This window comes from Choloepus didactylus, chromosome 11 (genome assembly GCF_015220235.1).
Source record: "Choloepus didactylus isolate mChoDid1 chromosome 11, mChoDid1.pri, whole genome shotgun sequence".
In the NCBI taxonomy this organism is placed as follows: domain Eukaryota; kingdom Metazoa; phylum Chordata; class Mammalia; order Pilosa; family Megalonychidae; genus Choloepus; species Choloepus didactylus.
The window spans coordinates 61978518-61995055 of NC_051317.1; the positions used below are offsets into that span (position 1 = coordinate 61978518).

The window sequence follows — 16538 nt, forward strand, 5'->3', positions numbered from 1 at the left end:
TGCTGTGGAGCATTCAAGAGAAGCACAAGGTATTCATTGCCACGTTTAAGGAAAGAAGGGCTTCAATATTCTCAGATCTATGAGACTCACTTTCAATTTTCACATATCACTGGCACCACTCTGGCCCCTTTACAGCCTCTTACAAACATGCCTATTAGCTGGGAGATCTTAGAACTCTGTACTGAACAAGTCTGCAATGTTCCAAGGTTACAGAGCTCAAAGGTACTTTAAGAACTCACTTCAGCTCTGTTTCCAGGAAAAATGATACCGAAGCACAGCTACTTCTTTAATATTTCAGAGTCATGAACTGCTAAAGCTGAAGTGGACCTTCAAGTTTGTCTATCTAGTTCAACCTGCTCATTTTACAGATGAGAGACCTTGCTCCAGGGCAAGGATCCTCAGCCTCCATTGGTACATCTGTGAACAGTGATCATGAACCAGGAATCATTGCTGTCATTAATATTGATTTACATATTTATTGGTACTTTTCCTTGTTTCAAGAAGGATTTAAGGCAGAACATCTGGTATTAAGAAGCCCACAAGCGAAGAAAAGATTCGAGTTCTGTCTGCTACAGTGAACATTTTTTCTCACTTAGAAATGCAGAAGCAAGGCATATTTGCTTTAACGTAACTAAATCTCCCTATCATTCTATTGATTTTTACAATCTAAATATTTATGTTAATCCTTCATCCTGTCCTCTTCTAAAGAAACATTCTCCATACATATGTTTTCCTTTAAAATCATGCATCTAGACCACATGTCTTTCTGAAAGGTATTTTCAAGACTGGCAAAATATGAATCCTCAAATCTTTAATACAGAAACAAAACCATTTTTTTTTCTCTTTCTTTGCTGTGTTAGAAGGAGTAAATGAAAACACATCCTGCTTTCTTCTACCAAAAACCTGCTGCCTCTCCCCGCAAACACCCTGGAAGCACTTGAGTAGTAATTGAGTAATAGGAGCTGATTCTGGGTGGAAAGATTTGGTTTGAGGAAATATGAGAAGAAGTGAAGAGGTAGGAGGAAGGCAATTCTCCTGGGAAGGGAAGGATCTCCCTGTTAGAAACAAGGAGGCTTGGAGGGAATAAGGAAGGAGGAGGTTGGCTGGAGGCAGCTCCCAGGACCTAGAAGCTGAACCATGGGGAGTTGCCAAGAATAAAGGGGGCCTCCTGGCCAGGTTGGAGGAACGGCACAGGACCACCTGAGGAGCTGGATGAGGTCCCTGCGCCAGGTCTAGGTGGGATTGCTGAATGGAACTAGCTGGAGGCCACCTCGGCTGGGACTGACACCTCTATTATGGTTGATTTATTGTATTGAGGTTCCTCTTCTATGAAGAAAGAGACTTTAAACCTATTTTATTTCTGGTATGGCTTAGTTTCTGTTAGGTCTGAGTCTTTGACCCTTCCCCCATTTCTTTTGATGTAAAGCCAGGCCATCTGTTGCTGTCTCCTCCCCTCCTTTGCAGCCTCCTCCCTTCCGTTCACTGCTTCACCGTCCTTGCTAAGCTTCTTGCTGCCTACCGCCACTTTCTTTCTCATTTCACACCACAACTTTACTGCCTTTGTTAAAAGTCTATCGCCCGTCCCATCCTTTACCCCACTTTGTGCCACAAGTTACTCCCTCCCTTTCTCACCTCTCCTGTTAGAATTTGCAAACCAGGCACTGCCAAGTTACAAGATAAAATACTGTAATTCTCTAGTGGCCAAAAGTCACATATCTTACATTTCCGAACACTGTGTAACCTTCTAGTGGTCAAAAGGTCATATAAAAAAAGAGAATCCCACTACCCATTTACGTGGTTCTCAAGCAGCCTTTCCCTGCTGGCTCAGGGCAATCCTGCAGCTTATCTCAATTAACTCTAATAAACTTTTTGATGCCTGGTATTTGACTTTGTCCCTTGTCTTTCGGACCAAAACTCTCTTACAGTTTCCACTCTCCCCTACCTCCTCACCTTTTTTTCTTTTTTTTTAATTGCTTCAAGTAGCATTCAATGATGCCTTCAAGTTGGGCCTTTTAGCTAGAGCAGACAAAACAAACAGCCAGCTGCTCAGCACTTGTGTGGACAAGGATGAGGTGGTGACACAGGCTGGGAGTGTGGCATGGTAGGGGAACAGAGCAACGATCTGGGGCAAAGAAGGTCCAATGTGTGTCAAGGGTGACAAGGAAACTCCCAATCTACCAAGACAGGCAGGGCTGGGAGAGCTATAGGAGGCAAGAGAGTTGTGATCAGCAGGAAGAGGAGCAGTGCAAAGGAATGGCAGGGAGGCAAGCAAGAGTGGGAAGTATGGTTAAAAGACTTGCAGGGGGGGATAGTGGGTGGAGAAGGATTAACAGTCATCAGGCACTTACACCAAGAAAGGCCAAGGAGGAGGAAGAGTTTACAATGGGTACCAGGGGAAATGTTCACGGTGTCGCTGACCATGTGCATCTTAAACTGGAGGTATGCTTGGGCATCTTCAACCTCCAACTAGTAAAACCATCATGGGTAATGGATGGAATCAATCAGGTAAAGTATACAGAGAGAGAGAGAAAAAAAAAGAAGTCAAGAGGAAATCTCTGGGGTACCCCAGCATGGAGGAGCCAACCAAACATTTACTCCTCAACAATGTGGACAACCCAAGAGGTAGTAAGAGACTAGGAAGAGCATAGTGCCAATAAAAAAACAAGGTGGTGTGGCGAAGATGAAAATTTCTAAAAGAAGAGTGTGACCAAAAGGCTCAGCTTCCACAGAGATGCCAGGTAAGATGACGGCTGAAGATTTTCTGTTGGATTTGGCAGTCAGGAGATCACTGTAATGGGTCCACTGGCACCATCTGGGGAGTACTGACAGGGGGGTGAGGAGGTGATGTAGCAGTGCGCTGCAGTTTTTCCCAGCAGCATCACTTTTAGGAGGAGGACATATGTTTCAGATTTTTTTTTTTCCACATGTGAAAGACAAGCATATTTTTAGGTTGAGAGAAGAAGCCAGAAGAATGTAGAAGTTGAAAGTACAGTAGAGAATGTGGCGAGATCCTGGAGAATGAGCGTGTGGGGGCAGTGAGGTGGGACAAAAGTTTGTGTAAATTTATAGCCTGACCCTGAAAGTGAATGCAGTTCCTTTGAAGGACGAGGAAGCCGTAGCTAGTGAAACCTGGGGGTGGGCTGTGCGGGGTGTCGGGGGTGGGAAGGAGAGCATCACAGGCAGAGGGAAGGCAGGGAGCGGAAGTCTTGAGCTGGGTGGAGAGCCTGGCACCATGGAAGGGCAGAAAACTGGGGAAGCCTCCTGCTGGGAAGCAAGCAAGAGGCAGACCAGTGGGAAGGGTTTTAAGTGCCATAGGGTTTAAGAGAGTTGTGATCAGCAGGAAGAGGAGAGGCATAAAGGGATGGCAGGGAGGCAAGGAAGAGTGGGAAGTATGGTTAAAAGACTTGCACGGGGGATAGGTGGGTGGGGAAGGATTAACAGTCATCAGGCACTTACACCAAGAAAGGCCAAGGGGGAGGAAGAGTTTACAGTGGGTACTAGGGAATTCTTCCTAGATAGAGTCAATAGTTTTCGGATACATTAAATGCAAAGCCACTTATTGAGAGTGCGCAGGGCAGGGAGGCAAACTGGGGGCCTGAGGAGAGTGCAAAGATTTGCAACAACCCTTTGGAGAATAAATAAGGGATTTCTGAATAGCCTCTAGCTTCCTCCCGAGGTAATTATGGCCTTCTCACAATCCATCTGAGTGGTTTCATTTTCTTTCCAAAATAATATTAGTACTTTATTTCTTAAAATTCTAAATATATTTATATATTATATATATTTCTAAATATATACTACACACATACATACACATTTATACATATATACACACACATATACACATACATATATCATAAGCCCACATGAGATGGCTAATTGTGTATTTCATATAGGCTAACTGCTGCCTTAAAATGTTGGTGACATTGCAACATCTGAGGAAAAAATGCACATAGTACCATTAGGAGTTACTTTTTGCCTTTCGGTGAGAAACACTGTGTTAGACCTGAAGGGCGTGAGGATGCATAAGGCAAGGTCAGCCTGCCAATTGCTTAGAACCTAGTTAGGGAGATAAGATGCATGCACAAGAAAAAAACTTTAACCTGGAGATGGTGACAGCTAAGTGCCTGTCATGGTTAGGCTCATGTATCAACTTGGCCAGGTGATGGTACCCAGGTGTCTGGTCAAGCGAGCACTGGCCTAACCGTTACTGCAAGGATATTTGTGGCTGGTTAATAAACCAGAAGGCTGATTTATTAAATCATCAGTCAATTGACTGCAGCTGTGACTGGTTACATCAACCAAGGGTGTGTCTTCCATAATGAGAGAATACAATCAGCTGGATTTAATCCAATCAGTTGAAGACTTTTAAGCGAGACAGATAGAGGACCTTCACTTCTTCTTTGGCTGACCAGTGAAGCATTTCCTGAGGAGTTCATCGAACACATTCATTGAAGTTGCCAATTCACTGCCTGAGGAGTTCATCGAACATCTTCATTGGAGTTGCCAGTTTGCTGCTTGCTCTACGGAATTTGGACTTGTGCATACCCACAGTTGCATGAGACACTTTTATAAAATCTTGCATTTAGAGATATCTCTTGTTGATTCTGTTTCCCTAGAGAACACTAATATAGTGCCAGTCAAGGAAGTTCTGAGTCAAAAGGAAGGGGGTCCTAGGGAGGGAGCTAATATGAATTAAGTGAGAAGCTGCCAGGATATTTTCCTATTTAAATCATCAGGTGGATTGCCTGAGGTTATATTATCCTTTTTGGGGGGATGAGAGAACATCAGCTCAGAGAGGTTAATTTGCCCAAAACAAATCAGAGGAATGTGCTGCAAGTTCCCTCCAGCACCTCACATCGCCTCATCTAATTACAAGTTTGCTTTTTCACTATTTCTGTGTGTAACAACTCCCAACCCTCAACCCCATCCTTTATGAATCAATCACGTTCTTGAGATCTCTTTTTAAGGCTGTTCCCTATGGTGAATTACTATCACAATGCCTCCATTTCTACCAAAAACTCCCTACTTTTTCCCACAAATCAGACCCAGGTTTGGTAAGATAAAGGTTTTGTTTCTCTGTCTTCATCCCTACTGAGGGGAAATTTTGGTTGTTACTGATAGGCTTTGCAGTTTTGTATTCTATTCTTTTCCTTTTTAATGGAGCAAAGTTGGACCATTTTTACTGACTGTGTTTCAACTGGGAGGGAGCCATCAGCTTTCATTAACCAGGAGCAATCTGCTGGTGCAGAACCCAGCAGCCTTTAAATGATGCTTCTAAACGATGATGAGAACACTCTGATGAAGAAGTGGTGAAGGTTGTGATGTTTTCTGTTATTCTTTTGTTGTTTCTTGCAGGAAGGTTGAGATTTAGATGGGACTGAGAGGTGGGAAGAATAATTAAGTTTTCCCATAGTCTAGAGATAATGTTTGCGGTTGTTGGAACATGAAAAGAACACTAATGTCAAGGATACAGTTTTATATTACTAATAGAAGCATGGTTTACTACCTATTGGTAGATTGTTGTACATGTCTTCCTAATTAACGTTATTCATAACTCTATGTGATGGGTTCTTTTTTTTTTTAAATAATTCCCTCTTGAGTGGATTCGTGTTTCAAGGGTTTTTTAAACATTTGTCAACATTTTAAGGCTGCAATTCGATAACATGACTAACTGTTAATGTATTCCTTGTATGGAAAAAAAGTTTATTTGAGCGGAGTGCTCATTATCTTGACTTAAGATAGTTTTAACAAGAAAATAATAAAAAACTTGGCCAGAACGTGGGCTTGCCTTATGTGGGCTCATTTACATCTCACCTCCTGTGGTAAGAGGCAGAAAATGGAAGGGAGAAAAATGATGGTGTTAAATTCCTTCCCACGGCTCCAAATGGAATGAAGAAGGCATCCATGTTTACAAACCGGTGAAAGAAATGAACGACCATACACATTCCAAGGCCAAAATTTTTACCCTTTCTGCTCCATGCCTCTGACTGTTTGTTCATCTTAAAATCCCTGAATGCTCTTAGAGGAGGAGGAGCCAATTATCCTGATCCACAGGCACTAGGTAGGGCCGTGTAGCCTTCATAGTCCAGAAATGAGAATTGAGACCAGATTCACTTTAGAAACTCCATTGCTAGCTTTTGCATTATAATGTACCCTGGGTGTGGGAGGACTAACTGGGCATACTAAGGTATTGGAGGCCTCAGGAGGCTGCAGAATGTGTTCTATGAATTTATTTGAACAACTAAATTCCTCAGCCTCCTCCTTCCAAGAGAGGATATCTTGGCCCTGGAAGGGACCTTGGCCCAAACATGAAAAGGTTTTTGTTTTGTTTTAAATTTGTAATTTATTGTTTGCTCTTCATATTTTACTAAATTACTAAATGGTTAACATAATTTTTATTTTACATTTTCTTTTTTCCTTCATCTTAGAAAAAAGGGAACAGTAAGAGTGGGGACGGATTTGAAGCATGAACTAAGAAGTAGGTGCTGGCCTTCTTTGTCTAATTTCCTTGACCCCATAATTTCCACTGGCAGAGAAGAGAGGTAGAACATTCCAGGCAGAGTGAACTATGGGAGCAAAGGAGCCAGGATGCATGGCATGGAACGAACAGTGGGAGTAAAGCTTGAAAATGTGGGCTGGAGTCAAATGGTGAAGGTTCTTGAAAGGTGTAATATGTAGTCTGGACTTGGTTCCATGGGCAGGAGGGAGCTCTCAAAGGCTTCAAGAGATGGGACATGATCATATTTATTCTTTAGGCAGGTGACTTTGGCATCAGTGTGGAGATGGGTTGGAAAAGAGACAAAGATACTTATTAGGAGGCAGTTTAAATAGTGTAGGAGAGATGATGATGGTCCAAATTAAGTCAGTTTTGATATAATGAAGAGGATAAGGCACATTGGAAAAATTATATTGGAGAAAGTATTCATGAGACAGTCATATATAGGACAAAGAGGATAAATGAGGGAAAAAATAATGATCTAAACTGTGAGTCTGAAACAAAAGGGGTGCCATTAATCAAGAAGGGATTCACTGGAGGAGAGATATTTAGTGGAGTTTGTGTTAATTATGTTGATTTGACATGTCCTTTTGACCTCCTAATGAAGGAGTCCACAATCTTGGAGTTGGAGCTCAGAAAAATGGTTGGGATTGAAGATAAATATTTGGAAGTTATCAGCATAGTTAAGAGAGGTGAAAATTTAAGAAGTGGACAGGGTTCCCTTAGAGAGAGTATTGTCACAGAAGAAGCATTTTGTAGTTTAGGAGTTGCTAGGAAATAGAAAAAGAGCCATCTGAGATAGAAGGACCACATTGCCGAAGCCAAAGAAGAAGCAGTCATTTAGAAAGAATATTCAAAGGGAATGTTTAGTTTCCTTTAGTTGGGCCATAAAGAAGTCACTGATGGTCTTTTGAGAAGGTGGTTTCCAAAGAATGAGAGGCAGGTTAGGAGCTCCTAGTGAGTTTCAATTTGGATGGAGGCAAGGAAGCACAATTGTAGTACAAAAACTATTCTTGGGAAAGATTTTGTAGTGAAGGAAAGAAGGAAAATGTAGCTTGAAGGGAAGACATTTCCATTTGCATAGTTCATTAGTTTGCAAAACACTCTTAGGCCCATTAACTCACTTGATTCCCAAGACAGCTCCAGAAGTAGGAAAGCCAATATGTCTGGGAGCAAACTGAGGTTAAAAAGAGGTTAAAGGGAGATGGAATAAGATAGCAGCATAGAGAGGAGTGGAAGCTAGTTTGTTCCCCCTGGAACAACTAATAAACAACCAGGAACAACTAGCAAATAATCTGGAATAACTGCAGGGGGACAAACGTGACTGTCCACTCATCATACAGCAACCTGAATTGGAGGAATGCCCAAGATTGTAGCATAAAATCTGCAAGTAAAAACTGCAGGTCCAAGTCAGGAGCCCTGACCCCCCATGGCCTGAAATGCAAAGCCTCATGATGCTAGAGAGCAGCACTCTCCCAACAAGCTAATATAGCTCAGCTGAGCTCCATCTGGCATTTTAATTAACAAATGTGGACTGCTCAATACAAGTTACAAATCCTCAACAAGCAGACAGAGGCTTTTGGTGATGATTGACCTTGGAGAGCCGGAGGGTAGCTGTGGACTGGTCCTGAAGTGGGCTTTCTGTCCCCTTTTTGGCCCAGTGGAGAAAGCCTCAGCCATTTTCAGTTCCCAGGGCTCTGACCAGACAGGGTGGAGATAACACAGGCAGAGAGAGACCATTCAAATGCTAATGACCTCTTCCTAGGGAGTATAACTTCCCTAAGAGGAAGAAGGTGGTGCCAAGCTCTACTCTTCATCTTCCACTAAGAACCAGACCCCAGAGCCTGGGGGAAAACAGCCATGGGCCACACCTTCTTACATCAGCCTGGAGCTACAGGCTGACAGGTGCCACTTGCTGGGTGGAAAAGCACAGTGACTTGAGGCCTCACAGGGTGTACCAATCTTCTAAGATACCCTCAGGGAGACATGATACTATTGCCTCCTGCTGAGACCTGAGCCTGTTCTTGTCTGGGAAAACCTGATTGGGGTAACCAAGGAAACCAGATGCCTAGACAACAGAAAACTACAAACTACACTAAGAAAAATAAAGTTATGGCCCAGTCAAAGGAAGAAACTTACACTTCAACTGATATACAGGAATTTAAACAACAAATACTAAATCAATTCAAAAAGTTTAGAGAAGTTATGGCAAAAGAAATGAAGCATATAATGAAAACACTGGTGTACATAAGGTAGAAATCGAAAGTTTGGAAAAACAACTGGCAGAATCTATGGAAATGAAAGGTACAACACAAGAGATGAAAGATACAATGGAAACATACAACAGCAGATCTCAAGAGGCAGAAGAAAACACTCAGGAACTGGAGAACAAGGCACCTGAAAGCCTATATACAAAAGAACAGATAGAGAAAAGGATGGAAAAATAGGAGCAACATCTCTGGGAACTTAAGGACAAAACAAAATGTAGGAATGTACGTGTCATTGGTGTCCCAGAAGGAGAAGAGAAGGGAAAGGGGCAGAAGCAATAATAGAGGAAATAATCAATGAAAATTTCCCACCTCTTATGAAAGACATAGAATTACAGATCTAAGAAATGCAGCATACCCCAAACAGAATAGATATGAATAGGCCTACACCAAGACACTTTATAATCAGATTATCAAACATCAAAGATAAAGAGAGAATCCTGAAAGCAGCAAGAGAAAAGCTATCCATCACATACAAAGGAAGCTTGATAAGACTATGTGTGGATTTCTCAGCAGAAACCATGGAGGCAAGAAGGAATTGGGGTGATATATTTAAGATACTGAAAGAGAAAAACCACCAAACAAGAAATCCTATATTCAGCAAAACTGTCCTTCAAATATGAGGGAGAGCTTAAAATATTCTCAAACAAAGAATGACAGAGTTTGTGAACAAGATACATGCTCTACAGGAAACACTAAAGGAAGGACTGCAGACAGAAAGGAAAAGACAGGAGTGAGATTTTGGAAAACAATTTTGGGAGATAGTAGCATAGCAATATAAGTACACTGAACAAAGATGACTGTGAGCATGGTTGAAAGAGGAAGGTTAGGACCATGTGGGACACCAGAACGAAAGATGAAAGATAAAGACTGGGACTGTGTAACTCAGGGAAACCTAGGGTGCTCAATGATTGTAATAAAAGGTACAAATATGTTTTTACATGAGGTAGAACAAATGAAGGTCAACATTGCAAGGTGTTAAAAATAGGGTGGGATTGGGGGGAAAATACAATCAATGCAAAGTAGAGACTATAATTAATGGAAAAAATTTTTAAAAAAGAGGTTAAAGGTTTGCTCAAGGTCTGTCTGTAGCAAATAAGTGGAAGAATTGAGTTTAGAGTTCAGGTCATTTTACTCTTAATCCAAGGCTCTTTCCACTATTCCCCAAAAGACAATTTCTAGTGTTTTCTCTGTGTGGATTACTGGATACTGCAGGGCTTTGAGCTCCTTGCTAAGGAGTTTTGACCTTTTCCAGGGGACAATGAGGAGTAGCTGTAAGGTTTGTGCTTAAGTCAATGCCTGAGGGAAACAAATCTGGCAATTGGGTACTCAGGAAGGTAGATTGCTTAGAACATGACTTCAAACCTGGGCACATCCTCAACTAAACATTCACTCTCATGGTGAGGAAGTTTTTCCTTTTCAGCTCTCTCTCCCCTCTTCTGTTTGTGTTAAAGAGAAGGTCTCTGTTTGCCCATATATTTTTAATGTTTCTCCAATGCTCTCTAATCTCTCATTAAAACAAGGAGAAAATGGGCCTCAGGTGGTGAACATTTGCTAACAACTGTATCTAGCTAGAATTTGATTATTTTGCTTTGTTTCACACTATTTATTTTTATGCTTACTTTCTACTTATGAAAAGTCATACTGATTTTTCATTTATGGTAATTATAGAAAATTTACTATTAAATATGTTTATGTAAGAAAGTCAAATTAAGGAAAAATATTAAGTCAATTCTAAGACAGGAGATATACATGTGTTAGGGGAAAACTGTGACAAGGTACTCTAATGACTGAAGTTGGGGAAATTCTGGTTTTGGAGATTCTCACAATAAGAGTAATAAGGATTTAGAACAAGGTGGGATGGTGGCAGTGGAAATGGAGAAGAAAAGAGGCTCTGATAGACATTTTAAGGAAGGTAAAAGACCGGGAGACAGTTATATCTCTGGGGTATTTTCTGCATCACCCTTGGCTGTAATAATAGAAAACTTTAAATACAAAGTCTTTTGCAATATAATGAATTTATTATATCACTTGTGATGGTTAAGTTCATGATTGGAAAATTGGTGACAAAGAGATCTGAGGGACAGGTATATGGATAGACCTTTCTGAGTGGGTGAAAAACAAATGAAGATATTTGTGTCCCATGTGAATACTCACCAGTAGGTGACTTTAGCATTTAGGATTTTTTAAATGCAGTTTTGCTGAAATATACTCACATACCATACAAACCATTCAAAGTATACAATCACTGGTTCACAGTATCATCACATACTTGTACATACACCGCCATGATCAATTTTAGAAAATTTTCATTATTCCAGAAAAGAAATAAATTAAAAAAAAACTCAAATCCTCCTATCCTCCTATTCTACCCCTATTATTGACCCATAATATTGGTGTGGTACATTTGTTACTGTTGATGAAAGTCTATTAAAATATTACTAACTATAGTTCATAGTTTGAAATAGATATATTTCCCCCCATATACCCCTCTATAATTAACTCCTATAATAGTGTCATACATTTGTTCTGGCTCATGAATAGTGTCATACATTGTTCTGGCTCATGAAAGAACTTTTTAATATTTGTACAGTTAATCACAGACATTGTCCACCACAAGATCACTGTGTTATTCATTCCTATGTTTTAACCTCCAATTTTCCTTTCATGGCATACATGACTCTCAACTTCCCTTTTCCACTGCATTCACATGACATTCAATACTGTTAAACATTCATCAGAAGAGGATTTTAATAATCAAGTGGATAGGATGACTGTTCTATGGATACCAGTCAGCCTCTTTCCCCAGACACTCCTGTCATTGCCCAGTGGGCTCATGAAAAAAGTGGCCATGGTGGTAGGCATGGAGGTTACACATGGGCTCAGCAATGTGGACTTGCACTCTTCAAGGATGACTTGGTTATAGCCACTGCTGAGTGCCCAATCTGCCAGCAGTAGAGACCAACACTCAGTCCCCAATATGGCACCATTCCCTGAGGTGATTAGCTACTACCTGGTGGCAGGTTGATTACACTGGACCACTTCTATCATGGAAGGGGCAGTGTTTTGTTTTAACTGGAATAGAAACATACTCCAGATATGGGTTTGCCTTCCCTGTATGCAATGCTTCTGTAAAAACTACCATCCATGGCTTTATAGAATGCCTTATTCACCATCATGGTATTTCACACAGTCTTGCTTCTGATCAAGAAAACCACTTCACAACGAATGAAATGCAAGAATGGGCACATGTTCATGGAATTCCCCATCATTCTGAAGCAGCTGGATTGATAGAAGAGTAGATTGGCTTTTTGAAGACTCATGGTAACAATTGGTGGCAATACCTTGCAGTGCTGAGGCAATGTTCTCCAGGAGATTATATATGCTCTAAATCAGTGTCCACTCTATGGTGCTGTTTCTCTCATAGCCAGAATTCATGGATACAGGAATCAAGGGGTGGAAATGGGAGTGACAGCTCGCACTATTACCCCTAGTGATCCGCTAGAAAAATTTTTGCTTCCAGTCTCCACAACCTTAAGCTCTGTTGGGTCTACAATTAGTTCCAATAGAAGTGCTTGTACCAGGAGACACAACGATTCCAGGTAACTGAAAGTTAAGACTGCCACCTGACAATTTTGGGTTTCACATGCCTCTAAATCAACAGGCAAAGAAGGAATTACTCTAGTGGCTGGGGTGATTGATTCTGATTATCCAGGGGAAATAGGACTGCAACTTCACAATGAAGGTAAAGAAAACAGGAGTTTGCAGGAGATCCCTTAGGACATCTCTTGGTACGACCATGCCCTGTGAGAAAGTCAATGAAAAACTGCAACAACCCAATCCAGGTAGGACCACTAATGACTCAGAAAATTCAGGAATGAAGGTCTGGGTCAGACCATTTGGCAAAGAATCACAACTGGATTCATTTGGCAAAGAATCAGAACCAGTTTAGGTGCTGTCATTACTTTGAAGTCTGACCAAAAATGTCACCCCATCGAACTTCTGTCTCTGCTTGAGTTGTGCTTATTTCTAGAAAAATAAATCAAGCAAGCACCTGCAGGAAGTTGTTGTGAACTGCAGCTCCTGTGGCAGTTGCCCCATTGCTCCTCAGTGAACCAGAAATTCCCCAGGCAATAAAATAGCAAGAACCCATCTTGATGCTGGCCACAAGTTCCTGCCTTGCCTCAGCCGGGAAAGGCCCTTCCTGGATCATGTGCACTAAGCCCCTAACCCTGACCTTACTTTTCCTTTGCTCACCATAATAGAAAATCCTTCACCTCAGGGTGGGATTTAGATGCCATTTTCTGAATATGTGACGTATGTAAAAGCATATTCTAGCATGACCAAGGAGTGTGCATGATCAGAACCAATGATGAAATCCTATTACCCCCTTGCATCATCCACCTGTGCTTGCATCCCGTGGCCCCCTATGAAAGAACCATGCTCATATCCCTTCAGGGAGAAGGTGCCTTTAGGACACAAGTCCACTCTTCTGCGTTCTTTGGTCAAAGAATAAAGTTCTGTTTTGCTTCACTTAATCTGGTTTTGTTCTATTGATGTGAGTGACACCAGACAGGAGACCCATTTTGGGGGTCTGGCCCAAAGAAGATTGGTAACAGTGCTTGGCGAGGGTAAAGGGAATATAGAATGGGTGGTGGAAGAAGGTAGTAATAAATATGAGCTACAACCATGTGACCAGTTACAGAAACTGGAATTTCCTCCTTGTTTTGTTATGAATATGTTTATATATATAAAAAAAATCTCAGATATCTTTGTTTTCTTCCCTATCTTATCCCCTTATCATACAACATAAATCATATTAACTTTGCAGTTGAAGACCTTAAAAGGAGAACTGATGATTTCAGCAGTCAGAAGGAACAATTTCCATCTCTAGTTCAGCCAGCTAGCTTCTCCCGGGAAATTCATGGAAAACCTTCATCATTGGAGTTCCCAGCTTGTGGTCTGCTCTATGGAATTTGGATTTGCCCATCCCCACAGTTACATAAGTCAATTCCTATAATAAATCTCATAATGTTTTCATTATGTATTGTAGCGATCTGAAGCTCTAGATAACCTAGGAAAACATGTTCTTAAACCTAATCCACTCCTGTGGGTGTAAATCCTGTGGGTGTAAGTAGGGCCTCTGGATGAGGCTACTTTAGTTAAGGTGTGGTCTACCTCACTCAGGATGGGTCTTAATCCTATTACTGGAATCCTTTATAAACAAAGTGAATACAGACAGAGAAAGCCACAGAAGCAAGAAACTGAAAGCAACAAAACCCAGAAGAGAAGGGAGAGACCAGTAGACACCACCATGTGCCTTGCAATGTGGCAGAGGAGCCCAGGATCACCAGCAGCCAGTCTTTGGGAAGAAAGCATTACCATTATGATGCCTTGATTTGGACATTTTCTTGGCCTCAAATTGTAAGCTAATAAATTCCCGTTGTTTAAGCCCACCCATTTCAAGGTATCTGCTTTAAGCAGTGTAGGAAACTAAAACATACCTATATCTATGTCTGTCTATGTCTATGTCTATATCTATATCTATCTATATCTATCTCCTGTCTATATATATATATATATATATATATATATATATATATATATATATCCTGTTGGTTCTGCTTTCCAAGTCCCAAAGTAGGGTGGCTCTAGAATTGGTTAAGTCAGTGGTTCGTTGACATCACCAAGAACTCAGATTCAATCCAACTTTTAACCTCAGCAAACAGTCTTTGTTCTTGTGATCCCCAGCTGGCTGATATAGTTCCAGGAATCACATCATGGCATCATGATGTTTTCAATGCAAGGAGAACACATCTCTTCCTGAGACAAAGAACAAAGGATGAAGAAAACTCAAAGATTTTCCTTCAGGATCCATTGACCAAAATACACCAGACATTCATGCATAAGCCAATAACTGCAAAGGGGATTCAAATTATCATAATTAACCTAGGCTGATTAGGATTTATTTTCTGAGCTAGGGATCAAGTTTCTTTCCTAGGAAAATGAACATCTCAAGATAATAGGGGCTCTGTTAACAAATATGGCTGGTAGACATTCACCTCCATTTTTTATAACCACTAAGGAATCTTAGGTTTTCTTCAAATGCCAAGAGTTCAGAAATTCTTCAAATTCGCCCTTGAACATGAGTGGGAAGCTCTTGAGGTTTGTGGTTTTTTATTTTTTAAAATTTTATTTGGCTCTTCTTTCCATGTGTTGGATTAAGGCAGAATGAAATACTTCCACTGCAAAATCAACTTCTGGTTTAGTGATGCACATTGGGGGAGCAATGCGGAATGTCTGGGGAAACAAAATAAAATAGAACAATTCATCATGAGATTGGATATAATATCAAGGAAATGCACTAAATTAAGAATTAAAAGTCTTGTTTCTGTGACATTTCTAATATTTCGCTCTCTGGGTTGGCTTCCACTTCCCTCCCCAGTGCTGTATCTAGACCATTCCTTCTTCAGTCTCTGTAAAGTCCTTGTTCCTCTGATGCTCATGCCGTCTGGCTATGCCCTTCTTTTGTCATCTATTCATTTCCTGGTCCTCCCACCACCTTCACTGAACCCTTAGGCACCCATCTAGTCCCATTTTTTGTCATCACCTGGGTGACCTCCAAGTCCATATATACAATCCAACCAACTAGCTTTTTAGTTTCTTGATTGCTGTGGTTTCCAGGACCACCTTCTTCACTCTTTTTCAGTCATTCACGCCCAAGGCCATTTCCATAAGCTCCCTCTTCATCTGTTCTTTTCATTGAAACGTCAGTCTCCTCCTTCCACCATTCTCTTCAGTTTTATTGCCCCAACAAGAGCTTCCTTCCCTTCCTTCCCAGCTTGGAGCCCATGGTTGATTGAACTACTCTGTCATTTACCCCCTCATTTCATTTACTTTTCCACCCTTGTGCTGCACCCCCACAGCAAAGTCCCAAACCTGATGAGTGATATAATTGTACTGCTTTGCTCCAATACAGATAGCTCAGAACTGTTAGAGAAAATCACACAGCTGGGCACACTGACACCACTAGATAGTACGGGTCACTGACATCTGCTAGTCCCATAAGTTTTTATTATCCTCTGTCAGTCTCCTTTCCCATTCTAAGCCTTTATCATTCTTCTCAGTTTCCTTGCTCAACTTCTATGCCTCTCATAGACAATCTTGTCTCACACTTCCAGAGAAAGTTGAAGCTGTTAGGCAAGTTCTCTCTATAATCTCATCTGTTCCCACATCCACTCTTACCTCCTTCCCTGAAAAATCAGATTCAGGGAATGAGGCGTCTCTCCTGTTCAAATCCAAACCTCCCACCTGTGCCCCGACCCTTGATGCTCCCTCCACCCTCATTCCAGGAATCATCTTGTCCTCTTGCATCTTCAGCTTCTCCTCACCTACCCCTCATCCTATAAACAAACAGACTTAAATCTCTCCTAACCCAAATCTAAACCATGCAAAATAAATGTCTGCACTGATTATCTGGGCCTCTTCTAGCTACTACACAAATGCTATCCACCTGCTTTTATCCAGCCTTATTTAGAAGACTGGTTGGTACTTATTGGCCATTATTTTTCACTTCTCCCTCCCCCTACTCACCTCAACCCCCTGCAGTCTGGTTTTTGCACCTACCAGCATTCTGATACTAAGGTGTCAGTAAACTGCGAAGTGCAGCACCCAATGGACGTTTTTTGCTCTCATCTTTCCTGGTCTTCTCTGCTGCACTTGCCACTTTGATTTCTCCCTCTTCCCGAACCTCTCCACTCTTTTGTTTCCCT

General features: G+C 41.3%; 1 protein-coding gene across 2 annotated transcripts in view; it reads right to left on the reverse strand.

Annotated features, from left to right (window-relative positions):
- Positions 1–14701: 14701 nt before the first annotated feature.
- Positions 14702–16538, reverse strand: part of AGXT2 (alanine--glyoxylate aminotransferase 2) — a 37775-nt gene continuing 35938 nt past the window's right edge. The window contains exon 14 of one of the 2 annotated variants that reach the window (XM_037799371.1): positions 14702–15066. In XM_037799371.1, coding sequence (XP_037655299.1) covers positions 14959–15066 — 108 coding nt within the window. In that variant the 3' untranslated portion in view covers positions 14702–14958. The remainder of the gene's footprint in view (positions 15067–16538) is intronic. The other variant, XM_037799372.1, reaches the window with a different exon arrangement.